The 14,407-nt window shown below is 40.3% G+C and overlaps 1 protein-coding gene across 3 annotated transcripts in view; it reads right to left on the bottom strand.

Annotated features, from left to right (window-relative positions):
• trim44 (tripartite motif containing 44) overlaps window positions 1–14,407 on the bottom strand; it is a 152,625-nt gene that overhangs the window by 80,971 nt on the left and 57,247 nt on the right. For all 3 annotated transcript variants that reach the window (XM_034176850.1, XM_034176852.1, XM_034176851.1), the window contains one exon: window positions 9,102–9,398. In XM_034176850.1, the coding sequence (XP_034032741.1) occupies window positions 9,102–9,398 (297 nt within the window). The remainder of the gene's footprint in view (window positions 1–9,101; window positions 9,399–14,407) is intronic.

The raw sequence follows: 14,407 nt of genomic DNA, 5'->3' as shown, positions 1-14,407 counted from the left end.
CTTCTACAGCATCCCTGTGGAGGTTGGGGGCATTGAACCAGAATGGGCAATGTTCAACAACACTGTGCTTGTGGAATTCTTCCCTGAAATAGCCATTATTTATATATCCCCAATAAATAATCACTGGACCAAAAAATTTACAGAACCTTCATTTTTAACAGATGTTTCTCAAATTAAGCTCACTTTTATTACAACCATCCTGAAATCATTCCACTGAGGTGTTTTTCTCCTGAAAATTGTATCAAAACTTAATTATTTTGCTCACACTAAGACACAAGACCAAAAACAGTACCCCCTCAGTTTTTTACCACTACATGTGAGCATAATAATAGACATGGCTGAACGGGAAAGTAAACAAAGTCCATATCCCCACCCACCCAGCCACCCCCAACACACACACACACACACACACACACACACACACACACACACACACACACACACACACACACACACACACACACACACACACACACACACACACACACACACACACACACACACACACACACACACACACACGTGCCAGGAATTAAAATGTGGTTATAATGGGATTCGGAATACAGACAAAATCGCTTACCATCTTTTGCCTCTGGCTTCTTGGGATTGGTTAATTTTCAGCAATATTTTCCCCCACAAATCCCTGCTGACACTCTTTATTGGGTCTGTGTGTATATAAATGGAAGCAGTGGTAATTCGTGTGTTTGACCTTAAGGAAAAAGACTCACCTCAATTAAGTGATTTGCACTTTTGGGATGAGTTTAAATGGAGGATTACAATCAGGAGGAAGATATGTAATATTCCACAGCCTTGCTGCTACACCGCTTGAAAACTAGCACTTACAAAACACCAGGCACTTTTCTAACTTGGCTCTGAAGCTGCTAGTCTTTTGTTTCTTCTACAAAGTTGGAATCAAGGCATGACTTCAGAAAAAGAAAACAAGCAAACAAAAAACCCCCTAGGCCATGACTGGAGCTCTCTGGCAAATAGGATTAGCTTCTGTTTGAGATGGTGAGACAAAAAACCCTTACTGCCAGTAAGGTCAACACATTTAAAAACATGTTTTTATCTAACAGAGATGCTAACAATTCTTTTGTTTCACTTGGTTGTGTGTTTACAGTGTTACCTCATTTGAAATTAATTCATTCATGAATTTCAAATTCCAACATTCCACACCCTGTCAAACTATTGTTTTTGGTTTTATGCTAATGTAGAACACACTGTCAGAGCCGGATGGCTTTTCTCTTCAGCATATATATATTTTTTATTCTTATGTATTTGTTCTTTTGAACTCAGCCACATGGGGTCAACAGCCAGTGCATTCTGAGTGCTGTTCCAAGCCCGGTGTCGCAGACCGAACGGTCCCCCTAAAAATCAGCCCCCCAATGATGCGGTTCATGAATTAACACCTCGTTTCTGCTTCAAACTGTACACCAGTCATCATCGATCTCAGCGACAGATATCTGAAGCTTTTGTTCAACAATCATTTCCACATAAATTCAGCATTATTTCATCATACAACCCCAATTCCAATGAAGTTGGGACACTGTGTAAAATGTAAATAAAAACAGAATACAATGATTTGCAAATCCTCTTCAACCTATAGTCAATTGAATACACCACAAAGACAAGATATTTAATGTTCAAACTGATAAACTTTGTTTTTGTGCAAATATTTGCTCATCTTGGATTGGATGCCTGCAACACGTTTCAAAAAAGCTGGGACAGTGGTATGTTTACCACTGTGTTACATCACCTTTCCTTCTAACAACACTCAATAAGCGTTTAAGAACTGAGGACACTAACTGTTGAAGCTCTGGAGGTGGAATTCTTTCCCATTCTTGCTTTATGTACGACTTCAGTTGTTCAACAGTCCGGGGTCTCCGTTATCATATTTTGCGCTTCATAATGAGCCACACATTTTCAATGGGCGACAGGTCTGGACTGCAGGCAGGCCAGTCTAGTACCTGCACTCTTTTACTACAAAGTTACGCTGTTGCTGAAATAAGCACAGATGTCCCTGAAAGAGACACTGCTTGGATGGCAGCATGTATTGCGCCAAAACCTGGATGTACCTTTCAGCATTGATGGTGCCATCACAGATGTGTAAGTTGCCCATGCCATGGGCACTAACACACCCCCATACCATCACAGATGCTGGCTTTTGAACTTTGTGCTGGTAACAATGTGGATGGTGTTTTTCCTCTTTTGTCCAGAGGACATGGCGTCCATGATTTCCAAAAAAAATGTGGACTCATCAGACCACAGCACACTTTTCCACTTTGCGTCTGTCCATTTCAAATGAGCTCTGACCCAGAGAAGGCGGTGGCATTTCTGGATGTTGTTGATGTATGGCTTTCGCTTTGCATGGTAGAGTTTTAACTTGCACTTGTAGATTTAGAGGCGAACTGTGTAAACTGACAATGGTTTTCTGAAGTGTTTCTGAGCCCATGCGGTAAGATTCTTTACACAATGATATCGGTTTTTAATGCAGTGCTGCCTGAGGGATTGAAGGACATGGGCATTCAATGTTGGTTTTCGGCCATGCCGCTTACGTGTAGAAAGTTCTCCAGATTCTCTGAATCTCCTGATTATATTATGGACTGTAGATGATGCAATCCCTAAATTCCTTGCAATTGAATGTTGAGAAACATTGTTCTTAAAGTGTTGGACTATTTTTTCCATGCAGTTCTTCACAAAGTGGTGATCCTCACCCCATCTTTGCTTGTGAACGGCTGAGCCTGTTGGGGATGCTCCTTTTATACCCAATCATGACACTCACCTGTTTCCAATTAGGTGTTCACCTGTGGAATGTTCCAAACAGGTGTTCTTTGAGCCTTCATGAACTTTCCCAGTCTTTTGTTGCCCCGTCTCAGCTTTTTTGAAATGTGTTGCAGGCATCCATTTCAAAGTAAGCAAATATTTGCAGAAAATCAAAAAAGTCTATCAGTTTGAACACTAAATATCTTGTCTTTGTGATGTATTCAACTGAATATAGGTTGAAGAGGATTTGCAAATCACTGTATTCTGTTTTTGTTTACATTTCACACAACATCCCAACTTCAGTGGAACTGGGGTTGTAAAACGCTGCGGAAGCAATCAGAGCGCCGCAGCTAAACAAGCTGCTAGCTGATGCGTCCATCGCGCGTCAGACATTTGAAAGCGTTATGGAATTTCGACTCGTTTCTGCTTAAATCTCACTTTGGAATGATTTAAGAGGTTTTACCTTTATCATCTCATAGTTAATAATCCCATTAATCCATTTGATTTCTTTAGGTGAAGAGACTCCGTCTCAGACGTGCTGCTGTGGTCCGAAACAACACATGGGCAGATGCAAAATGCGGATCGATTTTTAGAGGCGGACCGTTCGGGCTGTAACACCGTGTAAAAGAGGAGGGGAGGAAGGGTGTAGCATATGTTTGTTTATTTGGTGTGGGTTGCAGCGGGAAGGGTATCTGGCATAAACTGGGGTACTGTTGGGTGGTAGATGAGGAAAGTTAGAAGTGTGGAAGTGAGCGTTGGCATTTTGAATGTTGGCAATATGACTGTAAAGTGAGAGAATTGGATGATATGATGGACATCCTGTGTGCACAAGAAACCAAGTGGAAGGGAAGTAAGACCAGGAGCATTGCAGTTGGGCTCAAGTTGTTGTATCACGGTGTGGACAGGAGGAGAAATGGCGTTGAATCATTCTGAAAAAAGAATATAGAGAGTGAGTTGGAAGTTAAGCGAGGGTCTGACAGCATGATGAGTGTGAAGTTGGAAATTGAAGGGGCGATTATGAATGTCATTAATGCATATGCCCCACAGGTAGCTTGCGAGATGAAGGAGAAAGAAGATTTCTGGATTGAGTTAGATGAGGTGTTGGACTATTTTTTCCCGCAGTTGCTCACAAAGTGGTGATCCTCACCCTATCTTTTCTTGTGAATGGCTGAGCCTTTTGGGGATACTCCTTTTATACCCAGTCATGACACTCACCTGTTTCCAGTTAGGTGTTCTTTAGGTGTTCCAGTTTTTTGTTGCCCCGTCCCAACTTTTTGAAACATGTTGCAGGCATCCATTTCAAAATGATCAAATATTTGCACAAAAACAAACAAGTTTATCAGTTTGAACATTAAAGATCTTGTCTTTGTGGTGTATCCAATTGAATATAGGTTGAAGAGGATTTGCAAATCATTGTATTCTGTTTTTATTTACATTTTACACAACATCCCAACTTCATTGGAATTGGGGTTGTATGAGAGAATGGGTGAATGCTAGGCATCATTGTAAAGCACTGAGTATCTGATTCGGATGGAAAAGCACCATATAAATGCAATCCATTTACCATTTAGTGCAAAGGATGGTTAGCTGCTAGAATGAGGTTAGTCACACCATAAATGTTCAAACAAAGGTACTGCATGCTGGAATATCTGTCACACCACATTTCTGTGATATTATTAACTTGGTAACCCATCGATCTGAAAGCTGGCATGAGTAAAAAATAAATAAATAAATAAAATAAAATAAAAAAATCTATATCCAAAAGTGACAGAGCCTCTCTAGCAGAAAAAATATACAGGTCCTTCTCAATCAATCAATCAATTTTTTTATATAGCGCCAAATCACAACAAACAGTTGCCCCAAGGCGCTTTATATTGTAAGGCAAGGCCATACAATAATTATGTAAAACCCCAATGGTCAAAACGACCCCCTGTGAGCAAGCACTTGGCTACAGTGGGAAGGAAAAACTCCCTTTTAACAGGAAGAAACCTCCAGCAGAACCAGGCTCAGGGAGGGGCAGTCTTCTGCTGGGACTGGTTGGGGCTGAGGGAGAGAACCAGGAAAAAGACATGCTGTGGAGGGGAGCAGAGATCGATCACTAATGATTAAATGCAGAGTGGTGCATACAGAGCAAAAAGAGAAAGAAACAGTGCATCATGGGAACCCCCCAGCAGTCTACGTCTATAGCAGCATAACTAAGGGATGGTTCAGGGTCACCTGATCCAGCCCTAACTATAAGCTTTAGCAAAAAGGAAAGTTTTAAGCCTAATCTTAAAAGTAGAGAGGGTGTCTGTCTCCCTGATCTGAATTGGGAGCTGGTTCCACAGGAGAGGAGCCTGAAAGCTGAAGGCTCTGCCTCCCATTCTACTCTTACAAACCCTAGGAACTACAAGTAAGCCTGCAGTCTGAGAGCGAAGCGCTCTATTGGGGTGATATGGTACTACGAGGTCCCTAAGATAAGATGGGACCTGATTATTCAAAACCTTATAAGTAAGAAGAAGAATTTTAAATTCTATTCTAGAATTAACAGGAAGCCAATGAAGAGAGGCCAATATGGGTGAGATATGCTCTCTCCTTCTAGTCCCCGTCAGTACTCTAGCTGCAGCATTTTGAATTAACTGAAGGCTTTTTAGGGAACTTTTAGGACAACCTGATAATAATGAATTACAATAGTCCAGCCTAGAGGAAATAAATGCATGAATTAGTTTTTCAGCATCACTCTGAGACAAGACCTTTCTCATTTTAGAGATATTGCATAAATGCAAAAAAGCAGTCCTACATATTTGTTTAATATGCGCTTTGAATGACATATCCTGATAAAAAATGACTCCAAGATTTCTCACAGTATTACTAGAGGTCAGGGTAATGCCATCCAGAGTAAGGATCTGGTTAGACACCATGTTTCTAAGATTTGTGGGGCCAAGTACAATAACTTCAGTTTTATCTGAGTTTAAAAGCAGGAAATTAGAGGTCATCCATGTCTTTATGTCTGTAAGACAATCCTGCAGTTTAGCTAATTGGTGTGTGTCCTCTGGCTTCATGGATAGATAAAGCTGGGTATCATCTGCGTAACAATGAAAATTTAAGCAATACTGTCTAATAATACTGCCTAAGGGAAGCATGTATAAAGTGAATAAAATTGGTCCTAGCACAGAACCTTGTGGAACTCCATAATTAACTTTAGTCTGTGAAGAAGATTCACCATTTACATGAACAAATTGTAATCTATTAGACAAATATGATTCAAACCACCGCAGCGCAGTGCCTTTAATACCTATGGCATGCTCTAATCTCTGTAATAAAATTTTATGGTCAACAGTATCAAAAGCAGCACTGAGGTCTAACAGAACAAGCACAGAGATGAGTCCACTGTCCGAGGCCATAAGAAGATCATTTGTAACCTTCACTAATGCTGTTTCTGTACTATGATGAATTCTAAAACCTGACTGAAACTCTTCAAATAGACCATTCCTCTGCAGATGATCAGTTAGCTGTTTTACAACTACCCTTTCAAGAATTTTTGAGAGAAAAGGAAGGTTGGAGATTGGCCTATAATTAGCTAAGATAGCTGGGTCAAGTGATGGCTTTTTAAGTAATGGTTTAATTACTGCCACCTTAAAAGCCTGTGGTACATAGCCAACTAAAAGATAGATTGATCATATTTAAGATCGAAGCATTAAATAATGGTAGGGCTTCCTTGAGCAGCCTGGTAGGAATGGGGTCTAATAAACATGTTGGTTATGAGTAATTTTTTCTCTAATAGTTAAAATTTTGTTAGCAAAGAAAGTCATGAAGTCATTACTAGTTAAAGTTAATGGAATACTCAGCTCAATAGAGCTCTGACTCTTTGTCAGCCTGGCTACAGTGCTGAAAAGAAACCTGGGGTTGTTCTTATTTTCTTCAATTAGTGATGAGTAGAAAGATGTCCTAGCTTTACGGAGGGCTTTTTTATAGAGCAACAGACTCTTTTTCCAGGCTAAGTGAAGATCTTCTAAATTAGTGAGACGCCATTTCCTCTCCAACTTACGGGTTATCTGCTTTAAGCTACGAGTTTGTGAGTTATACCACGGAGTCAGACACTTCTGATTTAAAGCTCTCTTTTTCAGAGGAGCTACAGCATCCAAAGTTGTCTTCAATAAGGATGTAAAACTATTGACGAGATACTCTATCTCCCTTACAGAGTTTAGGTAGCTACTCTGCACTGTGTTGGTATATGGCATTAGAGAACATAAAGAAGGAATCATATCCTTAAACCTAGTTACAGCGCTTTCTGAAAGACTTCTAGTGTAATGAAACTTATTCCCCACTGCTGGGTAGTCCATCAGAGTAAATGTAAATGTTATTAAGAAATGATCAGACAGAAGGGAGTTTTCAGGGAATACTGTTAAGTCTTCTATTTCCATACCATAAGTCAGAACAAGATCTAAGATATGATTAAAGTGGTGGGTGGACTCATTTACTTTTTGAGCAAAGCCAATAGAGTCTAATAATAGATTAAATGCAGTGTTGAGGATGTCATTCTCAGCATCTGTGTGGATGTTAAAATCGCCCACTATAATTATCTTATCTGAGCTAAGCACTAAGTCAGACAAAAGGTCTGAAAATTCACAGAGAAACTCACAGTAACGACCAGGTGGACGATAGATAATAACAAATAAAACTGTTTTTTGGGACTTCCAATTTGGATGGACAAGACTAAGAGACAAGCTTTCAAATGAATTAAAGCTCTGTCTGGGTTTTTGATTAATTAATAAGCTGGAATGGAAGATTGCTGCTAATCCTCCGCCCCGGCCCGTGCTACGAGCATTCTGACAGTTAGTGTGACTCGGGGGTGTTGACTCATTTAAACTAACATATTCATCCTGCTGTAACCAGGTTTCTGTTAGGCAGAATAAATCAATATGTTGATCAATTATTATATCATTTACCAACAAGGACTTAGAAGAGAGAGACCTAATGTTTAATAGACCACATTTAACTGTTTTAGTCTGTGGTGCAGCTGAAGGTGCTATATTATTTTTTCTTTTTGAATTTTTATGCTCAAATAGATTTTTGCTGGTTATTGGTGGTCTGGGAGCAGGCACCGTCTCTACGGGGATGGGGTAATGAGGGGATGGCAGGGGGAGAGAAGCTGCAGAGAGGTGTGTAAGACTACAACTCTGCTTCCTGGTCCCAACCCTGGATAGTCACGGTTTGGAGGATTTAAGAAAATTGGCCAGATTTCTAGAAATGAGAGCTGCTCCATCCAAAGTGGGATGGATGCCGTCTCTCCTAACAAGACCAGGTTTTCCCCAGAAGCTTTGCCAATTATCTATGAAGCCCACCTCATTTTTTGGACACCACTCAGACAGCCAGCAATTCAAGGAGAACATGCGGCTAAACATGTCACTCCCGGTCTGATTGGGGAGGGGCCCAGAGAAAACTACAGAGTCCGACATTGTTTTTGCAAAGTTACACACCGATTTAATGTTAATTTTAGTGACCTCCGATTGGCGTAACCGGGTGTCATTACTGCCGACGTGAATTACAATCTTACCAAATTTACGCTTAGCCTTAGCCAGCAGTTTCAAATTTCCTTCAATGTCGCCTGCTCTGGCCCCCGGAAGACAATTGACTATGGTTGCTGGTGTCTCTAACTTCACATTTCTCAAAACAGAGTCGCCAATAACCAGAGTTTGATCCTCGGCGGGTGTGTCGTCGAGCGGGGAAAAACGGTTAGAGATGTGAACGGGTTGGCGGTGTACACGGGGCTTCTGTTTAGGGCTACGCTTCCTCCTCACAGTCACCCAGTCAGCCTGCTTTCCCGGCTGCTCGGGATCTGCCAGGGGGGAACTAACGGCGGCTAAGCTACCTTGGTCCGCACCGACTACAGGGGCCTGGCTAGCTGTAGAATTTTCCACGGTGCGGAGCCGAGTCTCCAATTCGCCCAGCCTGGCCTCCAAAGCTACGAATAAGCTACACTTATTACAAGTACCGTTACTGCTAAAGGAGGCCGAGGAATAACTAAACATTTCACACCCAGAGCAGAAAAGTGCGGGAGAGACAGGAGAAGCCGCCATGCTAAATCGGCTAAGAGCTAGTAGCTACGCTAACCTAGCGGATTCCTAAAAACACGCAAAGTGAATAATGTGTAAATAATTTAGAGGTGATTCAGCAGAAGGAGTGCTTTAGTTAAGGCACGTAAAGATTACACTGGGAAACAAATCGTAATCTAGATAACTAGATCAATCTAACTGCGCAGATTAAACAGCTAACAGATACAGAAAAACACCGCTGTGCTCCGGAACAGGAAGTGATACAATACCGCAGTGAGAGCCAACCACCGGTCTCAATCTCACCGGGATTCTGTTGGCTGGTGCAGGGCTTCTTGTCAGGATCTCTGCTACAACTGCTGCACCGACTGCCTGGGCCTCTGCCTGTTCCAGCAGGCACAGCTGCTCTGTAATGTTAGCCATCTCTTCCTGTAGGCGCTCCGTTTGGACGGTGATCTCTGCAATTTTCTCAGCGGCAGAAGCTGTCAAAAATGCTTCTTTGAGGTCTACCAGGTGAAGGGTCCTCTTCTCTTCCAGACGCACCAATCGACGGAGCTCATCAAACTGTTCATTCACATAGTCCTCCAGTTCTTCAGTTGACATCTAACCAAAGCAGGATGAGACACAGAGAGAGGAAAAATGAAGTGGTTGAATTTTAAGTGAGAATAGTCCTGAAATTAACAAGTTGGAAAGGGATACAGGACATAATACATGACTACAACTTACCTGAAAGAACTACTACTGTGTAGACATGATAAAATAGCAAAAAACAATCATATACATGAAATCAGAAACAATATGACATTCTATTTCAGTCAAAAAACAACGGGTGAAAGAGGAATACTCAGGCTATTTTACAATTTCATTAATGAAACATTTTAATGAGGTCAATCACGTCAGAGGCTCTTTGGACTACAGCAAACCATCTATCTGCTTGGCTTTCAAGGCACCTCAACTGACACTGACATAAGTCTTTAATCAATTCCCCTGCTCCCACAGAGACTTCTTTAAGCTGCGACTCCTTACGTCAAAACACCAAGAAACACACCACCCTGTAATACTTTCCACCAAGATGGTTCCACTTCCTACGCAGAAGCCATCACAGTCAAGAGTGATCATCTCTGCTCCCGCAAAATGTGTCTTTATTGAAATCTGTCTAAATCAGCAACTTGGTCTCTCTTGCCTTAAGCTGAATTTTACGGGCTGTTTTGAGTTGGCAGAAAATTGACCAAGGGGGGAAAACGTCATCTTTTGTTTAGTATTTCTGCACAAAAGATTTTTTAAATGGCCCTTTACACCCCAATTCCAATGAAATTGGGACGTTGTGTAAAATGTAAATAAAAACAGAATATAATGATGTGCAAATCCTCTTCAACCTATATTCAATTAAATACACCACAAAGACAAGATATTTAATGTGCAAACTGATAAACTTTATTATTTTTGTGCAAATATTTGCTCATTTTGAAATGGATGCTTGCAACACATTTCAAAAAAGCTGGGACAGTGGTATGTTTACCACTGTGTTACATCACCTTTCCTTCGAACAACACTCTAAATGTTTGGGAACTGAGGGTCATGATTAAGTGTCATGATTGGGTATAAAAGGACCATCCCCAAAAGGCTCAGTTGTTCACAAGCAAAGATGGGGCGAGGATCATCACTTTGTGACCAAATACATGAAAAATTAGTCCAACAGGTTCAGAACAATGTTTCTCAATGTTCAATTGCAAGGAATTTAGGGATTCTATCATCTACAGTCCATAATATAATCACAAGATTCAGAGAATCTGGAGAACCTTCTACACGTAAGCGGCAAGGCCAAAAACCAACATTGAATGCCCGTGACCAGTGGTGGGCACAGTTCAGATAATCCGATAGCAGATAATGATCAAAGCTAATGTTTCAGCTATAGGATTAGCTTTTCAGATAAGTTTTAAAACCATCATTGGACCAATTATCTTTTGATAAATTTAGTCCTGATAACTTTCAGTCCAATAAACTTTACCAGCAAACAAAATGTTAACAGTCAAAAATGTTTGTAAACCCTAAAATCAAACATTTTAGTCCTTTTGTTGTGTGTTTCTAGCCACGGAGCAGACCGGCTGCCTGTCGCTTGCTGATGATGTCATCATTAAGCGCAAAACGTGATTGGCCGGTCGGCACAGCATTGTGGGTAGTGTAGTTTAGGTTCACTTTGCACATTACAGTGACTTGTCTACTCAACACAAAAACAAAACAGACTAATTTTAACATTATTTTATTTTATTTCTTTGTGGCTGTAATTTAATTGCCAAGACACGGGTGGGGGAGAGGAGCTCTCATGGCGCAGCTGTGTGTACAGAGAGAGGGTCTTTTCTTCACTTTTAGATATTGTTTTGGATTTAAAACGTAGGTTATTTATTCAGATGAATCCCACTGAAACTAACAGGTAAGAATTTATATTTATTACGTGTATTTTACTCTGCCAATCAATGCATTAATAGATGTATTTTGGTTGTTTAAGACGCAGGGTTCAAAGCATGCGAAAAAAGCAGCAGCTTTGAGCTCATAAATGATGGTGTATCTAATACCGAGATAAACTGTGATTTCTAATACTGTGTATTACTGCTTTTGAAAGATGATGATGTGTGTTCTTTGTGTTTGTGATCCTTGAATTTACCCAGAAGCTCCTGTGGCGCTTAAAGTGAAACTGGTTTATCAGAAGTCAAAAGTTTAATCTGATGTGGCCGATTCCAAATCAATACGAATAGTTACTGGCTATCTGTAATAAAGACAAATTTTTTAGCAGTTTAGCGGTTTATCATCATAAAAGATAACTTTTCAGTTATCTGATTAATGGTTATAGAAGCTAACTTTTTGGTTAGCTGTGCCCACCACTGCCCATGACCTTCAATCCCTCAGGCGGCACTGTATTAAAAACCGACATCATTGTGTAAAGGATCTTACCACGTGGGCTCAGGAACACTTCAAAAAACCATTGTCAGTTAACACAGCTTGTCGCTACATCTACAAGTGCAAGTTAAAACTACCATGCAAAGTGAAAGCCATACATCAACAACATCCAGAAACACCGCCGTCTTCTCTGGGGCTGAGCGCATTTGACAGACGCGAAGTGGAAAAATGTGCTGTGGTCTGACGAGTCCATGTTTCAAATTGTTTTGGAAATCATGGACGTCGTGTCCTCTGGACAAAAGAGGAAAAAGACCATCCAGATTATTCCCAGCGCAAAGATCAAAAGCCAGCACCTGTGATGGTATGGGGGTGTGTTAGTGCCCATGGCATGGACAACTTACATATCTGTGATGGCACCATCAGTGCTGAAAGGTACATCCAGGTTTTGGAGCAACACAAGCTGCCATCCAAGCAACGTCTTTTTCAGGAATGTCGCTGATTATTTCAGCAAGACGATGTCAAGCCACATTCTGCACATGTTACAACAGCGTGGCTTCGCAGTAAAAGAGTGCGGGTACTAGACTGGCCTGCCTGCAGTCCAGACCTGTCGCCCTTTGAAAAAGTGTGGCACATTATGAAGCACAAAATATGACAACGGAGACCCGGACTGTTGAACAACTGGTCGTACATCAAGCAAGAATGCGAAAGAATTCCACCTCCAAAGCTTCAACAATTAGTGTCCTCAGTTCTGAAATGCTTATTGAGTGTTGTTAGAAGGAAAGGTGATGTAACACAGTGATAAATATACCATCTGTCCCAACTTTTTTAAAACACGTTGCAGGCATCCATTTCAAAATGAGCAAATATTTGCACAAAAACAATAATGTTTATCAGTGTGAACATTGAATATCTTGTCTTTGTGGTGTATTCAAGTGAATATAGGTTGAAGAGGATTTGCAAATCATTGTATTCTGTTTTTATTTACCTTTTACACAATGTCCCAACTTCTTTGGAATCGGGGTTGTAAATAAAACACAAAAACCCTGAACATTTTCAGCTTACTTACTGTGGAAGGCAGTCTAAAAATATGCCCATAATTCATAATGAGCAAAGACATGGTTTGTTCGATAAACAGTAGCCTCAGCTGCCAGATGGACCCTGCAATTAGCAACAAGCAACATAATAAGGTTGTTTGTCATTAGTTGTTTGTCAGTAGCAAAAGACGCTAATATTGCCCAAAGGAGGTTCAGAGGTTCACAGGCCATCATCATGAGGTTTGTGAATAGGAAGTACAAGGCGGCTCTGCTGGGACAAGGAAGGAAGCTGAGAGGTTCCAACATCTACATAAACGAACATTTGACCAAACGTAACGGAGACATCACTAGAAAAGCCCGTATTCTGAAGAAGAAAGGAAAGATCCAGGCAACGTGGACCTCCAAATGCAAGATATTCATCAAACTCAATGGAGCACCATAGGAGGCGAAGGTTCTGGTCATTCGAGAAACCGAATGACTGGACAGATACAACTGAGCACTGATGGGATTGGAGGTAAAACACGGGACAGTATGAACTTTTCACCATTAGGATGACATTTGATATCAGCATCCAATCATCAATAGCTGCGGATAGATTATCAATTCACATGGTTGTCAATGGTGGAAAACCAGAACTGAAAACATGTGATTACACAGAGTACAAACATCAGTGCATAGAAGAGGACATCAACACAGAAAATACTTTCTACTATCACATCATTGATAACTGTTGCTATTACACAGAGGATCAGTTCAACATGTCGGTTAAAGCGGACAATAAGCTCTCTATCATTCACTTTAACAGTAGGAGCTTGTATGCAAACTTTAACAACATCAAAGCTTGTTTGGGACAGTTCAAATTACCATTCAGTGTTATTGCTATTTCTGAAACATGGATCAGCCCTGATGAGCGAGCTGATTTTGAATTGGATGATTATGAATTTAATTACATAAACCAAGTGGGGAAGACTGGTGGAGGGGTAGCTGTGTATGTGGACAAAAACCCGAAGTTAAAAGTGGTAGAAAATATGACCAAAGTGATGGATGGCATATTTGAATGTATAACAGTAGAAAGTTATATGGGGAAAAAAAAATCAAATGTAATTGTTAGTTGCATGTATAGAACACCAGGTTCAAATATTGAAATCTTTAAGGCATGGTTTGAGGAAACATATACAACTTCAAACCAAAAGATCTTCATCTGTGAGGATTTTAATATTTATCTGCTGAACCCAAATAATCATAAGTCAACTAAAGAATTTATTGATACAGTGTACAGTCTGAGCCTCTATTCTAAAATTACTAGACCTAGCAGAATTACAGCTCAAAGTGTCACATTAATAGATAATATATTTACAAATGTAATATATAACAATACAATAAGTGGATTATTAATTAATGATATCAGTGATCATTTACCAAGAAAGTTAAACAGGATATTGGACAAAGGTTTAAAAAAGTGAAGACGGAGGAAGCAATTAATGCATTTAAAGAAGAACTGCTGGTACAGAACTGGGAGTTGGTATTAAGGGAAAGTAGCATTGGTAAGGCATATGAAGCTTTTGTATATTTTTAAATCATTACATGATAGAAAGTGTCCAATAAAAAGAATACAGCAATAAAAATAAATATTCTGACACACCATGAATCACAAAGGGATTGGAAAATACCTGTAAAAAAAGA

The sequence above is a fragment of the Thalassophryne amazonica genome, chromosome 8, assembly GCF_902500255.1.
Source record: "Thalassophryne amazonica chromosome 8, fThaAma1.1, whole genome shotgun sequence".
Classification (NCBI taxonomy): domain Eukaryota; kingdom Metazoa; phylum Chordata; class Actinopteri; order Batrachoidiformes; family Batrachoididae; genus Thalassophryne; species Thalassophryne amazonica.
Note: the sequence above shows the minus strand (reverse complement) of the source record. Positions and strands in the feature narration are given on the sequence as shown.